This window comes from Diceros bicornis, chromosome 17 (assembly GCF_020826845.1).
Source record: "Diceros bicornis minor isolate mBicDic1 chromosome 17, mDicBic1.mat.cur, whole genome shotgun sequence".
Lineage (NCBI taxonomy): Eukaryota > Metazoa > Chordata > Mammalia > Perissodactyla > Rhinocerotidae > Diceros > Diceros bicornis.
Window position 1 is genome coordinate 20,103,241 of NC_080756.1, and position 23,545 is coordinate 20,126,785.

At 52.6% G+C, this 23,545-nt stretch overlaps 2 protein-coding genes across 3 annotated transcripts in view; one reads left to right on the plus strand and one right to left on the minus strand.

Moving 5' to 3' along the window:
* FMNL3 (formin like 3) overlaps positions 1-1,337 on the plus strand; it is a 54,260-nt gene extending 52,923 nt beyond the window's left edge. Inside the window, exon 26 of one of the 2 annotated variants that reach the window (XM_058558318.1) lies at positions 379-1,337. In XM_058558318.1, the coding sequence (XP_058414301.1) occupies positions 379-467 (89 nt within the window). In that variant the 3' untranslated portion in view covers positions 468-1,337. The remainder of the gene's footprint in view (positions 1-378) is intronic. The other variant, XM_058558317.1, reaches the window with a different exon arrangement.
* Positions 1,338-1,610: 273 nt separating this feature from the next.
* PRPF40B (pre-mRNA processing factor 40 homolog B) lies at positions 1,611-22,180 on the minus strand. Its single transcript, XM_058558319.1, has 26 exons — positions 22,117-22,180; positions 15,970-16,050; positions 15,051-15,194; positions 14,681-14,746; positions 13,978-14,005; positions 13,723-13,748; positions 13,478-13,588; positions 13,072-13,192; positions 12,966-12,990; positions 12,539-12,745; positions 12,175-12,304; positions 12,028-12,092; positions 11,318-11,482; positions 11,108-11,216; positions 10,581-10,731; positions 9,723-9,856; positions 8,936-9,050; positions 8,697-8,788; positions 4,288-4,404; positions 3,922-4,059; positions 3,618-3,713; positions 3,273-3,359; positions 2,883-3,060; positions 2,534-2,595; positions 2,277-2,420; positions 1,611-2,173 (listed from the first exon to the last, which is right to left on the minus strand). Exons 1-26 carry the CDS (start codon positions 22,117-22,119, stop codon positions 2,081-2,083), a joined length of 2,688 nt encoding a protein of 895 aa, XP_058414302.1. The 5' UTR covers positions 22,120-22,180; the 3' UTR covers positions 1,611-2,080.
* Between the last annotated feature and the right edge of the window lie 1,365 nt (positions 22,181-23,545).

Here is a 23,545-nt window from a genome sequence, read left to right on the forward strand (position 1 = left end):
CCCACCTCAGGGTCCCTCCTCCGAAGAGCTCCAGCAGTTGCTTCTGCCCAGGGGCATCAGATGTCCCTTGACCTCTGTTTTCTGATATCCAATCTGCCTGAGGTGTCTTCCCAGCTTCAGGCTCTTGCTGAGTCTACCTTGTTTCTGCTACTTCCCAGTGGCCTCTAGTCGCCCCCACTGGTCCTCTGAAAATGCAGAGCCCCGGCAATCTCCCTGACCATCCCTTCCGGCCTCTCTTTAAGCTTCTCCCTCATCGGCCTCATGGCTGACTCTCCTCTTGCCCTGCCTGTGGGGCTGTTCCTGAAGAGACTCTTCCTATAGACAGTGGGGCCTGGCCCAGCCTCCCTGCCTGTTCACAGGCCTCTGTCTTCCCCACAGGCCTCCACCACCAGCCCATTGTCGTTTGCCACCAAGCCAGGAGTGCTGCGCCACCCAGTGGCCCACCTCGGGCTCCAGGCCCCCACTGAGACCCTTTTGGAGGCAGAAGCACTTCAACTCTCAGAGTCCTGCAAGTCCAACCAGTGGACCGGAGCCCTGGAATTGGCCAAGGGCACAGCAGAAAGCTGTGCTGCTCTCAACCCAGTGTCCACTGCCACCCCAGTTCTCAAAGCTGCATCTTCCCTGCTGAAACTGTGGGCACTGGGTCTTTCAGGGCCTGGCACTTCCCTGGTGCCTCCAGTACTGCACTTTGCCCCCAAGGTCTTCAACTTCATTTCCTGAAGAGTCAGCTCAGAGCTGGAAAAAAACATTTCCAGCTTTAGCCTATACAGGGGCACCCAGGCCTCACTCTCACTAGAGCCAGAGGGACGAAAGGAGAAAGCAACTATCCCTTCTTTTCCCTTCCTTTTTGCAGCCCTATGGTCAGCTATGGTCTAGAAGTGTCCAGGCTTAGGGAGCCCTGGGACCTTGCCAATCTCAGATCATCTTTTACCAGGAGCAAGGCCCACCTAAGCCTGGGCCCTGCCCAGCTGTGCCCTAATGATAAGGGTAGAGGAGAGGCTCCATGCTCACTGCCCTTGGCCCTTTTCATTCCAGGCTGACTCTCCCTGCCGAGGTGGGCCGAGGGGTAGTGGTTTTCTTTGCCCCGGCCCCACGATAGCTAGAGAAAGGGAATGCCAACAGCATCCTTACCTCCTTTCCTCAGCTAGATTTCTTTTTTTTTTGCAGGGGGCAGGGGGCATGGCAGTCTTAGCTATTTTCTCAGTCCTCTGCCAGTTTATTCTCAGCCCCTGGAAGGGAACACAGGGGCCCACTCCTTCTTGTACATGTACCACCTCCCTTCTCGCTTGTACATAAACCCCAGACCTTCCTTATCTCAACAAAGGCTTGAAGCACCAGGCCTGACTTTGTCTCCTCTTTCGGAGTGTGCGGGGCTAGAGTAGCCCTTTAGCCTGACCTTGGCCAGGGGGGCAGAAAGGAGGCTGGGCGGAGCTGCCATCTGCTTAGGGGAGGTGAGTGCAAAAGCCTGGGGAAGGGGAACCAGGCTGGGTGGGCTCCAACCACACAAAGGGAGGCAGGCCTGCTCTGAGACACTAGTGCCCTCTGCTGGCCATGCATGCACCTTCCCCAGCCTGCCCCCGTAGCATATGGAGAGCACAAAAGAGCCACTGGCCATGTTATAAATATTGTTATTTAAAAAACAAAAACAAAACAAAACAAAACACACATACACGGGGTCCCAGGGCTGGAGCAAGGAGTGGTGGAGCCCTAGGGCCTGGGCAGGCAGGAGCAGGCACTGATGCTAGAGGGTAAGGACCCCGCCCTCTGCCACCCAGGCTGTGTCCACCAGCCTGTCACTCTTCCCTGGAGGCCCTTTCTCACATTTTATCTACTGGCACTACCCACCCCACATGGCATATACCACCAATCTCTGGTCTGGGGCTGAGGGCAAGGACTGCACTATTTGTCCGGGAAGTGGGGACCCTTCAACACCACAAGCAACTTTGGGAGGTGCCAGCAATGGTGTGTTGGGGTGGGGTTACTTGAGGAAAACAGACTAAGGAAGGAGTCTGGGGCAGACGGTGAGGGTGACCTAGGAGCCAGAGCCTCACACAGACCCAAGGCAGAGCGGCTCGTCAGGTCATTGGTGGTCGTCCAGCTGCTGCAGAAGTGTCCGCCGCCGCCTTTCCAGCTCACCCTCGCTCAGCTCGCTTTCCGATGTGTCCCAGCCCGTCTGGTGGAGCAAAGGCACAACTCACCAAAAGCTCCCCCCACCAAAGGCCGTGGAGGCCTGGACAGAGTGCTGACGGGGCTTGGGCCAGGCGCCTGCCTCTCACCTTCTCCTTCTTGATTCCAAAGCCTGGGGAGCGGTTAGGGAGCTCTGCTCGCCGGAGCTCCCTGTCCTTATCCTGTTCTGGCTCTTTTTCATCACTCTCCTTGCCAGCTTTCTCCTCAGGGTCTGTCTCACTCTCAGGACTGTTCTGTAAGAGCCCAGAGCCCCCCTCCTCAGTTCCTGTGAAGGACAGCCTGGGAGGCGGGTGGAAGAGATCTCACAAACAGCAGGGCCTTGGGTAGAAGTTCCTTCTCTACGCACCGACTTGTGTCTTCTCTTCTTAGTTTTCTTTTTTGGTTTCTTGGCTTTCCGAAGGCTATGATCTAGAGACAGAAAAACCCCCACTAAGTCCCATGGGAGAAGGGAGGGCTCATCCTTTTCTCTGCCATGGTCCATCTGCTTGTTCTTCACAGGAAAGGACCTGTCTGCGGAAGCTGCAGTCAGTCCAGCTTTCCTTCCTTCTCCCAGTTTCCTGCCTGGGCAGAGATGGGACGTTCTTCCTACTCTGCGATGGTGCAGCCCTCCCAAACCACTCTACCCTCAGGGGGTTGGGGCTTCCCAAGGGCCTCCTGTCCATCTGGGCCAACTTCTCCAACTCCCAACTGCTTACCTGATCCAAGGAGAAGGCGGGAGGATGGGGAGCCCCGTCCTCCAAGGGCACCACCCCCACTTTCAACCGAATCAAGTGAGGAAGAGGGCTCAGAGCCTGACTCTGAGGGGTTCCGTCTCCTCCGCTTGGAGGGCCGGAGAGACAGTGGGGGCAGCTCCTCCTCTTCTGACTCAGAGCCCTGGGCAGATGAGCGGATACATGTCAGCGCAGAGGTTCTCTGGCCTCCAGAAGCCCTCAGGTCTGGGAATTGGGGACAGAGAGGAGGATCCAGGGCCAAAAGAATCTTCAAATCTCCCTCCAAGGGAGGTGATGTAGGGCAAAAACAAGAAAAGTGGTTCTTAGGCCCCCAGACAATGCAGCCTCACCCGTCCCTTCTACCTGCCAACTCACTGAGGGCGAGTGGGAACGCTTGCGATGGTGCTTCTTGCCCTTTCTGCCATGTTTTCGGCCTTTGGTGTGGAGGTGCTGGCATTCAGTCTGGTAGAGCAGAGGGAGGGGTGAGGAAGGCACCAGGGTTAGCCCCAGGAAGAACCCTGCATCCTAAAACCTGGTTTTGCCTCCTTCCCTGAGGCTAGGGCCTTAGGCCTATCCCAGGGCACCCTAAGACCTCCCCTTCCTTAGTTGTCCAGGGCAAGGAGAGCCCCAGGGGTGAGAAGTCACTGAGGTCTCTGTTGAGCTGGCCTCAGGTGTTCAAGAGCCTGAGAAAGATCCAGAGGACCAGAAGCTCTGCCTCACCTCCAGTACCTGCAGGAACTCCCGGAAGAGCCGGATCCGCTCCGACTCCAAGGTGATCTGCTCAAAGGCTGAGTCGCACACAAAGCGCTCACGGACCTTGAACGGGAGAGCACTGCTGATCAGACCAGCCCCAGCACGGCATGGACGCCACCATGAACACAGGGCAGGGCTGGGGCAGAGGAAGGAAGGGAGCCTGAGCCGGCCCTGAGCTGTGCTATGACTGGGGTGGGCCCCCAGTGGTGGAGAAGCACCGCTGCCCTCAGGACTGAGGGGGTGGTGTTTGGTGCCAGGCTGCAGTCCTGACCTCTTCCCAGGCAGTGCCCAGCTCCAGGGCAGGCACGGCCTGCCTCAGCATGCTTCGAAAGGCAGCTTCCCTGCGCCGCATCCTTCGTGCCTCCTCCTTCTCCCGCTCTCTCTCCCGCGCCTCTGCTTTCTCCAGCAGCTGAGAGCAGAAAGGACACAGAACATAGTCACCCAGGAAGGTGAGTGCCCAGGTCCCACTCAGGCATACCTTAGGAGATAGGAATTTGGGGTCTGGGTTCCTACTATCATTCCCTGAACTGGGGGTACAGTCACGTTGGGGCAGTGAGCGAGAAGGAATGGAACAAGACACAGGGATGAGTTCAAGAACAGAGTCCTGGCTACAGTCCCACCCCGCCTGGCCCCTCACACTATTGAAGGTCAGCTTGATGTTGCCTGCGTCCAGCGCAGCAGCCCTCTTGTCAAAGCTTATGACGTGGGCGAAGTCTTCAAAGGCTGTGTTCACCTCCACGCAGAAGCCCCGGTCCTGTGGGCACAGCAGCGCATGAAGCAGGGGGCACCACGGACGGGCCTGAGGCCCAAAGGTGGCCTCCGGGGCAGGCAGGGGGGTCAGACTACAGGAAGCTCAAGAAGCCCCCTACCCCCAGAAGAGATCCACAGGACTGGGACACATTCAAAAACCAAGTTGTCCGGTCCTCGCCATCTGATGATTAAGTCCCCCATGCCTACCCTTGGTTTACCTGTCACAGGGAGCCGGGGGGTTGGATCACATCAGGAGGGGGGCAGGGTGTGTGTGTGCCACATCTGCCGATTGATGCCTGAGTTTCTCACAACTGGCTCTTTGTTCCTTTGGCTTAAAGCTGGGGCCCCAGCTGGGCCCTTGTGGGCCCTCCTGCTGCTCAGTAACTTCTATGCGTTCTCAGTCAACATCTGCTGGTCCCACCCTTTGGCTATATTTATTGAGTGTTTACCATGTACCGGGTACCACGCTGAGTCCTTCACACACATTATCTCATTTAATCCTCACCTATCTAAATTTAAGGATAGGTCCTAGTCTCCTAATTTTATGTAGAAGGAGAAAGCAAGGTTTAGAGAAACTAGAGCACTTGCCCAAGGTCTCAGGCTATGTGGCTGAGCGAGGACTCTACCCCAGGTCTTTCAAACACCAAAGCCTGTACTGTTAAGCACAAGACCCACATAGATCACTCAGTCCACAGGAGAAACAGAGGCCATCAGGTGTGCAACTCCCAAACAATATTAAGAACACCTCACATTTTTGAAGCACCATGGGCCAGGCTCTGTGCTTCTCATCTAAGCCTCACAACACCCCAGTGAAGCAGAGGCTTAGGAAAGTTATCTCACTTGGCCCAAGACAACACGGTGCAGAGTGGAGCCACTGGAGTTTGAAGTCTGGCTCTCGAGTCAGCTGGGGCACAGGCCCAGATTCCCTTCCTTTCCCTCCACACAGCTCCAACTTGTTCCAGCCTTCCTGCTGATGGCAGAGGCATGCTCTTCCTGCAAGAATTCTTCCAAGAGGACTTCCTCAACCCATGCTTTCCAGCCCTTCTCCTCAAACACATCAATCTCTCTCTTTCTTAGGGAATCGAAGGCTTTAATCTCACCTCCTCACTGGTTCCTTCCATCAAGCACACAACTCACTTAACCTGGAACATACTATCTACCCTGCTCTCACCTTCCTCATGCTAACAATCTCTGCTTCTTTCCCTTTGTTTCAAAATCTTTAAATGTAGCACAAAGAAAACAAACAAACACTTATTGAGCCTACTACAAGCAAGACACTTTACAAATGTTATCATTTAATTCTCACAACCATACACATAAATTATCTCCATTTTACAGATGAAGAAACTGTGGCTCAGAGACATTAAAGAACTTGCAGAGGTCTCACCCAATAAACAGCCAGGAGTTATCTGACTCTAAAGCCTGTGCTGCACCCACTCCACCCTCTTCACGGACACTGCTCTCCCAAAGGTTGCTCATGGCCTAATAGCCAACTCCTAGTGCCCCTTCTCAATCCTTGCTCGTCTGGTCCTCGGCACCTCTGCTGTTCACTCCTTAGACACTCCCCTCTCCAGGGTCCCCTCCTGTCTCTCTGACCTCTTTTATCACCTCTCTTGCATACACTTGTTCCCCTGATAACAGCACTTAAGCTTTTCTCACTACCCAATCTACACTGTCCCTAGCAATCTCATCCTTCCACCTCTCTCCTGATTTTCAGACCCATACTAGACTGGATATTTCATAGACACTTCAAAGTCAGCAGATCCCAAGAGTTCATTTCCCATGACCCACCGCACCCCCCACTCCCATGGATCTCCCAGGCCTGGATCTTCCCAGTTGTTCCAAGTCCAGGGCTCTTTGCATTATCCTATGAGAGGCGCCATCACAGTGTGCCTGGTGGCAGATGGCCACAGGGACTCCTGGGCTTATCTGCCTTCCATAAGTAGGAGCCCAAAAGGAGGAACAGAAAGGGGAACTTGCTAAAGAAGCTTCTTTCTCAGGAGGTGTAGACAGACAGGACTCAGTGAGGATAGGACTCCTGCAAGCCTGTCAGCAGGACCAGCCACTCTGTGGCTAAAAGTTAAGTGTCCAATAAAATTTAGCTATCCTGGGATTAGATATTTCTACTTTATATGATTATCCTATTTAAAATACGGTATGTGCTTTATTCTTCCCTGCCCCAGGCTGCTTTTGAGAATAAGTCCCCAAATGGAATTCCTAGTTTCTCTAGCCCTGCTCTTTCTGCTTAATCCTTACCCATGGAGCCATCATCCACTCCTGCCAACTTCAACTCACTCCTTCTTTTCCTTCAATTTTACAAAAAAAAAATCTGTCAATTCTAGTTCTGAGTGACTGTATCCTACTGGTTTTCAAGTTTCATTTTTTTTAACAGCAGAAACATTTTTTCAATAAAAATCTTATGTAGAACCTCTGTGTATAAAAGAGAAGCATGCTGCTGTACTTGAAAATAGAGGAAGGAGCATAAAATTCCCCCTCCTCAACCCCCCCTTGCTTATCCCAGGGCACCTCTGACGAAACCTAGGGAGTCTCAGACACACAGTTGGAGCACTACAGCTCTCCCCTCATCCCCATCCCCACTGTCCCCGCCCGAAGCTCACTGCCCCCCCAGATCACAGCCTCCTGACTGGGCTCCCTGCACACCCTCTCCCACACCTCTAGCCCACCCCTGCGAGTCCAGTGCTGCTCAGGCTTTTCTACCACATGGCCCCAACGGCAGGGAAGAGGTCTGTGGGTGAGTCAGAAAAAGATGACTCAAGCTCAGAATTTATTTGAATTACTTGCCACTATCACTTTCAGTATCCTGAGGCTTCAAGATCTATCCTCCTACCACCTCCCATCCCTAAGGGGACTAGTTCTCAGGCTGAGAGGTGCGACTCTCCACTAGCACCAGTGGCTTTTCCAAGACATCGTCTGATCACGTCACTCCCCGGCTCCCCATTACTTACAAGATAAAAATCCAAATTTCTTATTTTAGCATTCAAGGCATTTTACACGCAGGGCTCTACTTCCAAACTGGGGCAGGTGGTTCCAGAGAAAGAGGAAGCCACAGGACAATATGATATATCTTACCTAATGGTAAGTAATTTTAAAATATTAAGTTTATATTAAACAGAGCAGTAATATGGTATTAAAATGCAACACATGCATGAATTTGTGAGGCAAAACATAGGACTTCAAAGAAATGTATGTGCAGCGGGACATTTCTAGTTTTATTCTCAGACCCTTCTCATCCAGGTACCAAGTTACTCCCCTCGGTAATGAGGTGTACTTTGGTGGCAAACTCCTCATTTTTCAGAAAGGAAACTGGGGCTCCGAAAGGTTAAGAAATCTGCCCAAAGTCACGCAACTCATAAGTGGTTAAGCTGGACTTGTACCCAACGCAGTCTGCCTCCACAGTCCTGCTCCTAACCACTGTGCTATTCTGCCGCCTCAAATGCCTTAGAATGTTCTTCACTTCCACAATGAAAGTTGCTTTCCTTTTGTTTTTTTCCTTCTGAAACACAAGGCTCTCTTAGTCCCTCACTCACTTTTCCACCTTTGATAGACATGGATGTTGAGAACTACTTCTCCAGTGTAAGAAAAGCAACGTGCACGTGTGATGATAAGTGGCAGCTGAACTCGCTGCCACATCAGGGAAGTGATAAGGAGAAGTGAGGATAAGGATGACATGCCCCTTCTAAAAGGAAGTGGCATCTCAGCTTGAGTCCACTGAATGCCTTGCAAAACCAGCCCAGTGTTGCTAGGTAATCTAAATTTTCAAGAGAAGCTGAAGATCCAGATTTTTACGTGCAATCTCCCGATTTTAAAATGTCAGCAACAAATTCCAAATTTTTCTAAAACATTGCACAGGCCAGAAGGAACGTATTTGTGGGCTGCCAGTTTATGGTTAGCTGGGCTTCCTGCTCCTCAAACCGGCCATGTCCTTTCCACCCTATTGCCTTCGTCCTGCAGTACCCTATGCCCGGGACCTCTACCCACTCCATCTGCTCCTTCTTAAAGGTACAGTTCAAATGTCAATTCTTCTGATTCTCATCTCTGTAATAACTTGCCCCTCTGTGTAATAGATGTCATATCTATCTTCCTATTAGGCCATAAGCTCCTTATGGGCAGAAATTATATCTTATTATGTCCCCAGCGCACAGTACAGGATCACAGTAGATATCTGCTGAACAGAGCTGCAACACTCCTGCAAAACAGGACTTATCAGCAAGTCCTGTCTAGGGGGTGTGCCCCATACCCAGCCTGCATCCATCCACAACCCCGGGCCTCCCTCACCTTAAGGATGTCCTTAATGATCTTCTTCTCATCATGGAATCGTGCCTTCAACTCCTCCACATAGAACTTGAACAAGTCCAGAGGGGTGGAGCCTGCGGGGGAGGGAGGGAGGGGGGCCTGGCGGGCGGCAGCTTCCCAAGGCCTGGGGACGGGGTCGAGGAAAGGACCAGGGAGTGGGGATGCAGAGAGGCTGGCAGGGCAGGAAGCCAGGCCAGAGAAGGGGAGCCTGGCTGCCTTACCCGGCTGGCCCAGCATGTTGGCAAAGCGGACATCAGTGCTGACCGCTGGGTACAGCTCCATCCAGGTGGACATAGAGTGCAGCTGCCCCGTCTCGTGCAGCTCGTCCAGGAAGGTCTGAGCAGAGAGAGGTCAGTTATAGGAAGAGTGAGACAGGGAGGGAGGCAGAGTCAAAGACCGGGGAGGAGGGGAGGGGATGGCAGGGAGAGGCAGAGACAATCCAGGTTGAGGAAATGCAGGCAAGGGAGGCAGAGACGAAGAGACACAGATGGGGAGGCAGAGAGCAATGTGAAAGGAAAGAACATAAACACAGAGAGGGACAGACTAAAACATGAGAAGGAGCCAGGCTGGGAGGCAAAGAAACAGAAATTTGCCTGCAGCACAATCTTCCCATGACTTGGTTTCAACTTCTTGATGTGTTACATACAGCTAAGTAACCCCACCACCACCACCACCAGTACCACCTCCAAGCTGGGGAATAAGCCAGCTAGGCCTGTCTGCCTCCCCACTGAAGGGAAATAAACTTGGCGTAGCTGCCAAGCTGTGCCTTTAAGGTGTTTACTACTGGCAGTTTCTGGGTTGTGCATACATCTAGTCTTCCTAGAGGAGCTCCACCCAGAATAGAGGGGACACAGCAGGAGCAGAACTACAGACATAGAGAGGCCTCCTGGAGCTGGGACAGGGCTGGACAAAGACAAAACAGTGGGCCTGGCCGAGGAGGCAGGGCATGGGCGGGGAGGCTAAAGACCAGGGCAGAGTGAGCTCCGATCCAGAGGGTGGCAAAGATACCTGGAAGGCCTCCCGGTTCTTGCGTTGCTGGCGCCGCTCCCGAAGCCGGGCCCGCTCTCGCTCCTCCTCCTCCTCCCTCTCCAAAGCTCGGATGTGCTCCTCAAAGCAGATCAGCGCATCTTCCTTGTCCATGTCTAAGCGTGGGGAGGAGGCTCAGCAGGCACCACATCAGCAACAGACACCCTCTCAGACCCCAGCCCCCCAGTGCTTTAAGGATGTTGTCCCTGTAGGTGCCGGGGACACTCAGGGTAGTGGGGCAAGGGGGGCAGAGGGCTCTGTGGGAGATGCTGCTGAAATAGTGGTTCTTTAGGAGGATTCATTAATTGTACGAGGAAAAACTAGCAAGTATTCGGCTCTTGTAAATTCAGTTACTGGAAGTCATCATATGAAACCAGTTATCTCAGGATCTGAAGTTTTATGTTTTATGGAACCGGGAATCAATCAGGTTTTGATGCAACTTCAGGAGGTAAATTACTGATATCGTCAGTGATTACAGGGCAACAGCTTATAGTAACATGTGTGACCAGTTAAGGCCCAGAGTGCCATGACGATTTAAGACCATATTCATATGGGCTATAAAAATCATCATCTCCAGGTCTTCTGACTCCAGTCCCAGAGCTCTTCTTCCAAGGACACAATGTCCATGTCAACAGTGAACCCTGAAGGGAGGGAGGGGGTGTCCTGAAGCATTCTGGGACTCTGAAGCAGAGTCCAGAGAGGTACAGGGACAGGGACTGAGTGAGTGCTGGGGACTCCTGGATGTCCAGGAGGGGCAGGGGAGCAGTGTGCAGCAGGCTCTGGGGGCTCAGATCCACGAAGAGCGGGGAAGGGACAGGCAGGACTGGAGACTGGGCTTACTCTGCAGCTGGTGGTCCTGAGCAAAGCTGGGGTTATCCATGAGGTACTGCTGGGCCTGGGACCATGTGGTTTGGAAGTTGACGCTACTCATCCCATCAAGGATGCTCTTCAGGGCCTGGATGTTGCGGCGCCGCAGCTGCTTGGCCTGTTCCTGGGGAGCCACAGGGTCAGGGTGAGGCAGGGCAGGCCGGAGCTACTCAAGTAGGCCTGGGCAGAGGAGGATTTGGGGAAAGGTAGGCAGCTAGGGAACCCTAGGAGGGCCAGACGCAAAGGTTTCATGGCCCCTGAAAGGGGAAGGAGCACAGGTTACAGACCGACCCCTCAGTAACTCCTTCTGGCCCTCTCATGCCCAAGGTTGTAGGCTCAGAGCAGAAATGGGGGGATGTGCAAGTGCCACACCAGCTCCCAAGTAAGAAGCTGGGACCCTGGGGCAGTGGAGAAGTGAATGACCAGGGCCCATCAGGAAGCAAAGACATGGGGATTCTAAGATGAAATGGGGCTGACGGATCCAGCCCAGTGACTGTTACCTTCTCCTTCTTGGCCAGGAAGAAGAGGACATCATCATAAACCTCTTTTCGATCCCTCTCAGGGACCACAGCCCAGACCTCCAGCTCCCCAAAGGTCTGTTCTGCCCTCCTGTGGAGCACATAGGCTGTGGGTCGGCAGGCAGAGAACAGAGACCCTAGGCCCGTGTGTTCTCAGGGTTCCCAGACCCCACCCCAGCCCGGCCCCCTGACCGGTAGCGGGTGGTGGAGGTCATGCGTTCGTGCTGCTCCAGGAAATGCTGCAAGGTCTGCTTGGCCTCCTTGGCCCTTAGCCGGGCCTCTTCCTTCTCCTCCTTCTCCCGCTGCGCCTTGTAGGCATTGAATGCCTGCTTTTTCTCACTCAGTTTGGGCAAGGCACTGAGGTGGACAGGATGGGAGTGGAGTGGGGATAAAGGAGTCAGCCTGAACCACCCTGCACAGCCCACAAAGCAGGGTCATGGCACACAGAACTGAGTGAGGGGACCATGCATGGGCACAGCAGGCTGCAGGGGCTCCGAGGGCCCAGGGAGGCAAGACAGGTCTCTGGGATGTGGGGAAGGGTTAGAGGCAGTGAGGGGAAGAGACCGGGCTCCAAGACACTGCTAATACTGGGCCCTTTTGCTTTAGGGTTCTCAAGTTGCAGGCGGGCCTCTGCCCTATCCAGTCCCCTCTTTCCCCAATTAATTCAATTCGAATCAATTCAATTCAACAAGCATTTATTGAATGTCTCATGTCAGACACCTTCCCCTCCTCCTGGAGGCCCTCCAGCTTCTCTTCCCCTTGCACCCTTACCCGTCTATCACTCTCCTGACTCTGGCCCCCTTGGGGCCTGAGTGTTGAGCTGGGGTTTCTCAGGGAGTTCCTGGCCCAGCTGTTCTCATAAACAGGGCCTGGAGGGCCTGGCTCCCTCTGCCCAGGCCTACCTGTAACGGGGGTCGGTGACCACCATCTTCATGGCCTGTTCCCACGAGGCGTTGGAGGGGACAGCCTGGAATGGAGCAGGCAGGGGTCACGGGGCCTGCCCACCTCCAGCCCCCTCCAGGCCTACCCTGAGAGCCCCCCACCAGCACCTTGTCCCTCAGCAGCTCCTTGAAGGCCTGCTTTGCCTTCTCCCGATTGCTCCAACTGAGGCCAGACCTCTCTGGTTCTGGCTTTGATTCTTCTTCCTCCTGCTGTGGTGGCTGATGCTGTCCAGCAGAACTGGGGGGCAAAGGGGACTCAGCCACAGCGTCCCCTAGTCCCCATAGCTTTCAGTGCCCTGCATGATCAGCAGCACACCACCCCCTCCTTGTTCCCAGAGCAGCCCTTTTCTGCCCTTCAGAGGTCACACCCAGATCTTCACACCCTTCCCAAGAGGCCTGGCAGAGGTCAAGGTTTGAACCAGTGTGGAGCCAGAGGCCAGCATCTGGAATGCCGCGGGGGGGCAGCCCTCACCTGCTAGGGCCCTCCTCCGGCTGCTGAAGGAACCCCTGCTCCAGGGGCTGGGCAGCCTCTGACACATCGCAATCTTCACTCCCACCTGGCTCAGGTTCTAGGAGGCCGGTGGGCACTGGGGTGGGGCCAGGAGGCACAGGTGGGGGGTCAGGCTGTGGCTGAGGAGGCTGTGGCTGTAGTGTCTGTGGCAGCTGCTGTTGCTGTTTCCTGCAGGTGAGCCAGAAGGGCAGTGTCCAGGAGTAGAGCAGGAATAGAGGTAGTCAGGGGCTAGCTGGTCTCTCTATCCTGTGAAGGACTGGGGCTAGAGGAGACCACTCCACAAGGAGACTGAGAGCTGGCTCTTTCTCCCACGAAGTAGCGATGGATGGATCGGGAGGAGCAAGTCCACTCCCACCCCTCAGGTAGACAGGTGGGGCAAGTCACTCACCCTGCAGCCTCCTGTTTGACTAGAGCTACAATGGGAAAAGATAATATGGTCACGGTGTGTCAAGAGCCACCTCCCAGAGCCCTGCCCGGGCCCTACCCCTCCTCACCCTCCAGGTCATCCAGGTCCTTGGGCCGGGTCCAGCGGGACTCCTTACTCTGGTTGTTATAGTAGTAAGGTTTGCCTGTGTCCGACTTGTACTCTTTCCAGGGACACTGAGACAGCAGCAGCTACAAGAGGATGGGTCAGAGGACATCAGTGGGCTGGGCATGCCCTCCAGCCAGGTGGGGGAGCTAAGGGATCCAGTGAGTAGGGGACACAGGAGTTTTTAGCTACCACCTGGCCTGGTTCAGCACGGGGGAAGGTGGACTTCCTGAGAGCCTAGGAAGGTCGGAGGGTGGTCAGGGATCTTGGGATCAGAGGAACCATGTGTATGTTTAGAGACTTGGGGGAGGCCAAGGACTTGGAAGGGTCAGGGCAGCTGAAAGGAAGGGCCAGAAAGCCCCATTCAGGACCTCTGCCTTGGACTTGAGCACGCTGGGCTTCTCCCACACGGACTGCTTGTCGTCAGCATTGTAGTAGTAGATGCGCCCATCAGGGGCCACATGCTCACTCCACAGGGCCCTCTGGGTGGGGGGGTGCACAGAATGGTGGTCAAGGCCCCTTTGCCAAAGCTTCTCCTCCTCACCCCAAAGATTTAACCATCAGCCCCCCGCTTTCAGCCTTTCTACCCAGAGACCCCTGAGCTAGAAGAACTCACCGGAGGGCCTGTCCCACCCACAGCAGCTAGAAAAGAAGCCAAAGGAAACATATTAACTCCTTGCTCCAATTCCCATCTTATCCCCAACTATTCCTCCCTTATCCATCCCCAATAAATATCCCCTGGTCCCATCAACATCCCAGGCTCCCTGGCATCCCAACACGCATGATCCAGGGTGGGCTCTAATCCACGGTCCCCTCTCCCCTATCCCCCCAACCTCCGAGCCTGGGGGGAACAGGCCCCCAGAAGACTCACAGCTGGCGGTGTCCGCACCCGGAGCCGTCTGCCGAAGAAAGAGGAGGGGGAAGGGTTGGGGCCAAGCCCAGTGGCCCCCAGGACCCAGGCCATGGGGGATAGAGAAGCAGGCCAGGCCAGGATCCAGGTGTCCTGCTCCCAAGGATCTCTGCTCCCTAAGAGGCTGCCCCCACCCTCTGAGGCCCTGGCTCTAGGACCCCAGGGCGAATCGCACAGCAGCTCCTTTCTTTATTTTCCTCAAGTGAGAGTATTTTGTTGAGTTGACCTCCAAGGCCCATCTCTTTCACAGTGGATACCAAATTCTACCTCCTACCCAGACTCTTACTACACTGAGCAACAGCACAAGAAAGTACAGTGAGATCCCAAGATGCTGTTGCTTCCTCCTGAGGCAGAGAAGATGTGAAGAGGGGGCTGTATTCAAGTGTCCATAGTGCAAGCTATGCAAGGTAAGCAGTGTCCGGCATGAGTGTGTTCCTTAAGGGAGCTGGGCACAGCAGCGGGGAGGGAATACCAAAAGAGAATGGGCATGCCTTTGGGGATGAGTGGGACACTAGAAGAGCAGAGTATGTGGCTGGAAGGACTTGAGGGTGGGGAGTGCCACCAGGGACCAGGGTGATCCGAAGAGAAGAGGCAAAGAAAGGAGGCCATATCCCTGTACACCACATCAGACCCACACGGCTTCCTGCCAGCCCCCAACGCTTACCGCTGCAGTGACGGGCACCGCTGGCATCAGCATTCCTGGCATCATGGGAGGTACCATTCCTGGTATCTATGGATACAAAGAAGACAAAAACCAGCTACTGAGATGAGGGCACGCCCAAGCTGGGCAGGGTCCTGACAGAGACTGGGGCCATGACTCTCACATGGGCACCTCCTCAGGCAATCCCCAGGTTTGGGGCTCTGGGCCTAGCCTAGCGTTTCTCCAGTCATTTAGCAGACAGATCGACATGGGCCTGGCCCAAAGCTCCCTCCCTTCCCTCCCCAGTTTCTGAAGTCCAGATGACAACTCTCATCTCCACCCCCAGCTAAACTCACAGGGTTTTCTGAGGCGCCGATGCAGGGGGCAGGATTACCTGTGTGAGTGGTGGTGGCGCCCCCATTGGTGGAAGCATTGGGGGCATGATGCCAGGTGGCATGGGAGGGATGGCTGGTGGTCTCTGACTCATGGGGGGTAGCCCCATCGGAGGAAAGGGTGGGGGGATTCCTGGAGGGGGCATCTGGAAATGAGGAAAGGCAGAGACACTGAGCGGAGAAGACACTGCCTTAGACCTGTCAGGAAACACCTTGTCTCCCACCCTTCCCAACCCTCCCTCTCAGCTCTGAGGCAATTCCAAGGCTTTAGTTTGAGAATTACAAAGCATAAAACTGCCTCCCTCTTCATCACTGAGAAAGACTGATAACCGGGGGGTCCTCTGAGTCTAACAGGCAAGGACACAGCTTCTTGAGAGGTATGGAAGGAAGAGGGAAAAGGGAAGTGTAACTGCCACCGGACTGCAGCTAGAAGGCTCCACCTCTTCAGCAGCTCACCCCAGAGAAGCTTCTCAGATACAGGGCCAGAGGCAGGTGTCCAGGTACCCAAATCCCCCAGTCCCCTGTCACTCATCCCTTTTTCTCCAACTCGGACTACCAGCTGCTATTCCAGCCTGACTTCTGTGGCATATTTAAAGAATACAGATAAGGAGTACTGAAAGAGAAAGACAGCCCCGCCTGCCCTCACACTAATGGGGTCTTTTCCTTCCACTTCTCCTACCCCCCAGGAGACCTCAGTATGTCCCAAGGACAAAAAGACAAAGGAGGAACTGTCAACTTCATGGACTGAGAGCTTAACAGCAGCTCCTCCCACCCCAATGCCCAAGCAAAACCATCCATCTTCCAAGGGCAGCAGAAGGGGGCAATATACAAAAACCGTGCTGGCGATGCAGCAGTGCTAGGGACTGAGGTGTTGGGGGTGCAGGCTGGAAAAGCCAAGCCGAGGGAAAGACAAAAACTTACGAAGGGTGGTGGCATCATGGGGGGCCCCGGTGGGAAGGGGGCAGGCGCTGCTGGGGGCCGGGGACCAGAATCGGGAACCGACTGTTGAGGGAGAGAAAAGTCATAGGACCCAAGATGGGCAAAGAGATTGGCTTACAAAAGGGAAGCAGAGGGATGAGGATGAAAAAGGAGCACAAAGTTCAGAGGAAGGGTCTCCAAGCCCAATTTCCTGTCCACCCCCAGCTCTGAGCCTTGGGTAGGTCTGCTCTCTCTTCCACCAGCCCAGAGCCAGCTGGCCATGCCCCTTCAATGTCATCTTTATTTTGAAGTTTCCACTTTGCCAAAGCCACAGAAAAGATGGAAGAGGCTCCACTACAGGCACAGACTGGCTCTTCCCAAGGCTTTTCATCCATTCTCCTGCCTGTGGGCAAGACTGTGCCTCCCTCAAACCAGTTAAACAGGGGTTTCTCATTCCCAAAGAGTCCAGGGAGGAAGTGGCCTCTTTTCGTGTTTCCCTATCTGAATTCACTCAGTGACAAAGATTCAATCCCAAAGCCCTCCCAACACAAATAAGCATTAGTCCTTCATAAGTACTAGTCTCCCTAACTCTCCTCTCTTCACTACCGGCCCCCTCCCCTAACTGGCCCCATCTTTAGTCACTCACTCTTTTTGACATCTTCCACTCCCAATCATCTCCCTCATCTCCCTAGCTCTACTCCTCCTCCCCTAGAGATCCTCAACTCATTTCCCTGTGGATGAGGCTTTGAATAGCTTAGATCTCTGTCCTACACCTAATGGCTGGCCACATCCCATCCTTTAGTTCTCAACTTAAATATCACTTGCTCTAAGAAGCCTTCCTGACTCTATTTAAAGCAGATCCTTCCAATTTATTCTCTGATTCCCTTTTTAGTTTCCTTGTGTACACAACTTTGTAATTAAATGTTTCCCCTCACTAGAGGGTAATAACATTCCATGAGGGCAGGGATCATATCTGACTTGTGGAAAGCTGGATTCCTGGCCGCCACAGTATCTGGCACATAATGGGTACTCAATAAATACTGAATAAATGAATGAAGGAACAAATACTCTCTATATAGAAACTTCCAATTCTAAAAATTGATCCTACAGATATAGCCCCACATGGCCAAAATGATGTGTGTACAAGGTTTCCATTTCAGCATTATCTGTAAAAACAGAAGACTGGAACCAGCCTAAATATCTATCCGCAAGTAACTATGAAATTATACACAAACATAAAATGGAATATCATGCAGTCATAAAAAAGAATGAAGAAGCTCATTGTCTTGATATGGAACAATCTCTAAGATATATTAACAAGTGGGAAAAAAACAAAGTGCAGCAAAGTTTTATCATCTTGGAGATGATATCAAATTGGAGACAAAAGATGACATACAAATCAGTAGAAGGGGGACAGAGGTAGAAGGGAAATGTCTCACTGCATGCCCTTTGTAACTTTTCAACATGCAGCCATATGACTATATTACCCATTCAAAAAAAATTTTTTTTAAGTGAACTGAGGCTTGGAGATGAAGCTAAAAGGCCACACCCTTCCTCCTCTTGGCTTGAAAGTTGGAGAGTGGTAGGGAAAGGTAGTGGCTAGCTGAAGAAGAGCCACCTCACTGCTGCCCAACTGCCCTACTTCCCCAATTAGCCCTATACTGAGAAGGCTCAGTGTTTAAAGATACTTGCTAATGCCTACCTTTAGCAACACCTGTCCTTCCTCTCTTCCTGCCCATGTCCTAAGGAGAGGAGATAAACCAAACTACTCCAACTTCAATCACCTTTTCTCAGTGTTCAGTCTAGCCCCGTATTCAGACCCACTCCTGTGCCCTGAAACTTTTCTCAGCATGGGAAGTCAGAAACCAGTCCACACGGGAGAAAATCCAATTCCCTGTGCCACACTTTCCCATCTCCAGCTGCCTTCGCATCCTCTCTAACTTCCCATTCGCTACGTAACCGTCTTTGGTTCCTACCAGCTGTCCCAGACAGAAACCTGTGAGTCACTCTGCACATCTCCCTCTTGCTTGTCAATACATCACTGAGTCCTCTTAATTCTACCTCCGAAAAGATTTCTTGAATCCATCTATTTCTCTCCATTTCCTCCTCCACCCCCACCACCCCTTTTTCCATCTGATCTACTGCAGTGGCCTCCCAACTGGTCTCCCCACATTTACTCCAACCTGCAGACATAACGAGCTCATCAAAATGCACTCAGACCATGTTACTCCCCTGCTTAAAACCCCCTTGATGGCTCCCGCTGCTCTTAGGGTAAAGACCAAAACTTCTGCCCAAGGCCTAGGAGGCTGTGGCAGGTTTGCTCCCCAACTGCCTTGCCAGCCTCACCCATGCTGAGCTTCCAGGTCTGTGCTCCAGCCACACTCACCTCTCCATTCTCTACCTCAGGCATCCACCTCTGCGTGGGGCAATCTTCCCGCCAACCCACACACCTCACCTACATATCCTTCACATCTATCCAGTCACCATTTCCCAAGAAAGCCTTCCTCCTCACCCAGTGGACTAGTCACAGCCCTTTTTTACATGCTCGTACACCATGTACCTTCCCCCTCAGCAATTATCCATTTGAATTTTATAGTTACTTGTACAATTCTGATTGTACTATTATGTTATGTGGGACTAATAAACAAATGCTGCCAACTGAATTATAATACTCTATTGAATTTAAGATGTATCTTGACTTCAGAAATGTTAAAATGTGTCTTAGAATCAATGAAATATCTGCTGCCTTCACTAGGCTGAAAACTCTAAGGGGCAAGGACTTTGTTTTTGCTCATCCCAATATCCTATCCCACTGTATTTTCCTTACCACTCCCTACTGGCACATAGTACATGCTAATAATGACTTAATGACTAAACGGTCTCATCCCACAAAACAAAGTTATTGGTAAGGCTGGTAGTTATTCAGGGAAGACAGAATGTCAGAGCTAGAGGGCGCTGTGGCAACCACCTTAGGTAGTCCCCTTTTTTCAGATGAGAAAACTAAGAGGGAATAGTAAGTCCAAGGTCCCGCTGCTGGTTAGGGACACAGCCAGGGCTGGATCCAATCTGCCCTCCAGCCCTACTCCCTTAACACAGTCCTTCCCACAGGAAGCAGGTCTGTTTTTTCACTCTAGCATACCCCCTGCAACTCATGTGGTTAATCAGCAAGCATTCAACATGATCTCATTCTTGCTTGAGATCCAGTGGTGGCTCCCTATTGCCCACCCTACAGAATTGCTCATCTAACATTCAAAGCCTTTCAACAAGGCCCATCTCACACTCTTCTTGGCTCATCCTGACTCAATGGCTTCCCTCCTCCTCTTTGCACAGGAATTATCACTCCACGTGTTTCTTTTATTCCACTTTCTCTCTTTGTTCAAGATGATCCAGTATTCACCTCCTTCAACTTACCTCTATGACTATCCTCCACACATACACACATTCCTAACTGTGTCCCTTCAGGATAAATGCTGCACTACTTAGCACAGAGCAACATGCTACTCTGTAGATGTTTGCTGGGTGTTTCACGTGGGACCACCTGTCTCCCTACCCAGGGGGGGATTTCCCTACATTCAGGGATTGAGTTTTTTCCTTTTTAAGCCTTCTCTGAGTGTCTAGTCAGGGCCCTGCACACAAAGTGCTGTGATAAAATGCAGACTCATCCCTAACCTTATTTTTGCATACTGGAATATCCTAAAACAGGCAAATGTGCTTGTGAACACATGTCCCAGGTACATGTGTATAAATTCTCCGGGTGAAGGCTGACTGTGATAAGAGAGAGGGGCAGCGTGGCAGAGGTCTGTGTGGCTGAGGAAAGGGAACTGGAATCAAATACTGGCAAGGGAAAACCTAAACAATAAAATACTAACTGTATATGACCATCCTTAACTTGGAATGGAGACTCCTGGCCAGGATCCAGATACTGGCCTGTTTTGGACAGTTCCCTACAGAGGACAGAGCAACGGAATGAACGTAAATTACTATAGAACTTCCAAAGCCCTCCCTTCCCTGAGCCTCCCCCGTGTGATGTGTATACTTTCTTTCTTTCGCAAAACACTCCTGTCAGTATCTCACTTGCTGCAGTGCCTGTAAAACTTTAGGTCTTATTACACTTCTAGGTGAGAATCTGAAAAAGTAACTCATATTGAGAGAAGGATAAGAAAAAGGGGCTGAAAGAGAAGCAGATCCTGTGTTTTCTCAGGAATAAAAAAACATTTGTGAGCTAGGAAGAGATGAAGAAGAGACAACTGATCATTTGATCAACATATGTTCACCTGGCCCAGTGGAAGGACCCCCTAAGAGGCAATCAGTTCTTCTCAGCCTCCACATCTAAGGGATATCTAAAACTAAAGATTCAGAAAAAAGAACAAAAGGAGAAAAGGACAAGAACAGAGAGACAGAAGAATGAGAATGGAAAGAGGGAATAATAACAACTAATAGCTAATATCTACTGAGTGCTTATTATGGGCCAGATACCATGCCAAACACTCATTTAATCCTTGCAACCATCTTAGAGGTTATTATCCCCATTTTATACATAAAGAAACTGAGGTTCAGAGAGATTAAGTAGCAAGAGGCAGGTCTGGAATCCAAGCAGTCAGATCCCAAAGCCTGTGCTTTGGGAGAAGCAGGTTTGGAACACAAGCAGTCTGATCCCAAAGCCTGTGCTTTCAACTACTACACAACGCTGCTTCCCAGCAAGGATGATGGTGCCACAGGTATTTCTTACACTCAAATTCATTCCCCTCTTTTCGCTTCACCTCAATCCTCACACAATCTTGAAATCCTCAGACAGCTAGGTGATCCCAGGTTGGCCTGGTCTGACTCACTCCCTGAAGGGATGTGTGTTGGAAAATGAAGGCCGGGAGGCACATCTCTCAGAAGGCGGTACATAGCCATCATCAAAAAGAAATGTATCATGGAGGCTGAGAGACCAGGTGATGACCCTGTTTTCTAGCTCTACCTGCTGCCCTTCTTCAGCTGACCCAAAGAGCACCAGCCCCTCCCTCCCTGTTTTCAAGAGCATCCTAGTCCTCACTCCCCTGTACCAGCCTTATTATTCTTCCTGCTCCCCAAAGATACTAGCTGTCATACCAGAAAATATCTTCCATTGCCTCTCTCTGATCCTGCCATCTCCTTGTCACTCTCCCTCTGAAGAACAGAATGTTACTTCTGGTCTTCATCTTTCTTGGGTTAGGTCTCAACCTCCTCCTCTACTTAGAGTTTTTCCATTCCTTCAACAGGATTCCAGAGGCACTGGCTAGCTTGCCCCAGCCTTGCAGGCTTTGTGCTTCCTATCCACGCCATATCCCTAGGGATTTTCCGCAGCCCCAGCTGAAGGCCTCACCTCCATCTTCATCCTTCTCGCTTCCCCATGTTCTAGAACCCATTCTTCTGAACTCTCTTAAGAACCACCCCATTGGAAGATCTGAGATATCATTCTTATGCATTTTCCTTTTTTTTTAATCGATGGGAAATCTGAGGCCCAAAGAAAGGTAGTGACTTGCCCAAGGTCACACAGAGTTGTTACATAGTTTGTTGATGGCAAAGCCAGGGTTGGGACCAAGGGGCCTCTGCTCGTCCATCTCCTGGACTATTCAATACTGGGTGGGGGCTGGAAGCCTCCTTCCTCAGGAGACAGTGCCCCCTCCTCACCTCAGGAGACGGTGGGGAAATGAAGGAGGGGGTCTCCTGGAGGTATTATGGGGCATCCAGGGGTTCCAAAGGGAACAAGCAGTGGGTCTGGGGGAGGGGCATGTCGCACGCCAAATATCCCAGGAGGGGACACTGCGGCCCCCAGCTCTCTGCTTGTCCCGTGGTTCCCACATCTCCCGCCCCCTCCCTTCTTTCCCGACCTTTCTCCCTTCACTTCTTCCCTTCCTCCTCCTTACCCAGTCCCGCAACTCTCGTTCCCTCAACCTCCCCCACCCCACGCCATCCTCCATCATGGCCTCCCCCACCCCTTCTCCCCCAAATCCCCGCCCCCCACCCCCCCTCCCGGGCTCCTCTCCCTAACCTCTCATTCCCCTCGCCCTCCCCCGGGGTCCCGGGTACCCCCGGCGGCCTCCCCGCACCCCCGGACTGGCCCCGGACCGCCAGGGACGCTGCGGGACCGCCCCGGGCCCCTCCACCCCCGCGCGGGGACGTTACCATGCCAGAGCCTCGGAGCAGCTGGGCCGGCTCGGCCCACCCGCCAGTAAAAGCCGCTCTGATTGGCCGGGCCGCAGCCGGGAAGGCGGGGCCAATGGGGGGTCGCACCCCTTGGTGGCCGGGACTCCGGTCGCTCCCGCCGCTCAGCCGGGGCCAGCACCGGCCCGGAGTGCCCAGGCCCGGCCCCGCCCCCGGCGCGGAGAGCCAGGCCCCGCCCCCGCCCCGCCGGGTCCGGAGCCCGCCCACCGGGGGGCGGGGCGTGCCTGCTCGGACTCTGACGGACAGCTGGAGCGCCGACCCTGGGCTGCACAGAGCGGCCTGGGCGCGCGTCCCGCCGGCGCGGCACGCGCCGGCAGCTCTCCTGCCTTCCCGCCGGCCGCCTCCAGAGCTCGTCCCGCCACCTCCTGGCCTTCGCGGCTCGGCTGGCGCGCCCGCCCCGCACGGGCGCTCGCTCCCAGGACCAGGGGCTGGACCGAAGTATTGATTCCGAACATAGGGGTATCTTTGCACCTCACAAAGCGTTTTTTAATTCGATGTGTAGTTATTCTTAGCACTTTTTAATTAAATCTTTCAACAACTATTTAATGAACACCTGTTATGTGCCACAACTGTTCCAGGCTCTGGGGGTACAGCAGTTGAATAAAAAGTAGACAGATCCCCCGAAATCCCTGCCCTCATGGGGCGTGCACGTGCTTCTCACGTAACCCTGAAGTTACTTCTTTTGAGAGCTGGCTCCCACCAAACGATGAAATCTTAGGGAGCCGGGGCCCAATCTTTTACAGGAATTAAAGATGTGAGATAAATACTATGTTGTGCAGATAAGGGAATTATAATCCAAAACTATTAATGTGCTGAAGGTCTCAAGGCTAGTAACTGACAGGACCCCAGGCAAACGGGTGCAGAAAGGGATGAAACACCTTCCCTCCAAAGCCTGGGTAAAGATGCTTCCTTTTTCCTTCATTCATCAACACTTAGCTGAGCGTGTACTCTGTGCTTGGTACTTTACTAGGTCTGGAGATACGAAGAACTCTGAGCCAGGGCCCTGCTTGCAAACAGCTTAGAGTGTAGCAGGGGAGAGGAAGGAAACCAACTAACAGGACGTAGAAGTCCTAAATTAAATGGGAGGAAAGGAAGTGGGATTCATTCTTGGAGGCTGCTGTAGAGAGAAACCTCATTATGGTTTTCATCACAATACCTAGATGGCTTCAAATGAGGGCCTAGTCCTGTGGTTTTCAAACTTTATTATTGAGACCTCCAGGCATAGCAGAAGTGATTCAGAGGTTCCATAAACTTTTATCAATCACATTTTATTTTTAAAGTTTCTATTTTTTTATGAAGTATTTCTTAGAATACATAGATACCTATTTTAAAGAGTCAGATAACTATAAGATTTGTTATGAAAAACATCAGAGCCCTGCCTTCATCGTTT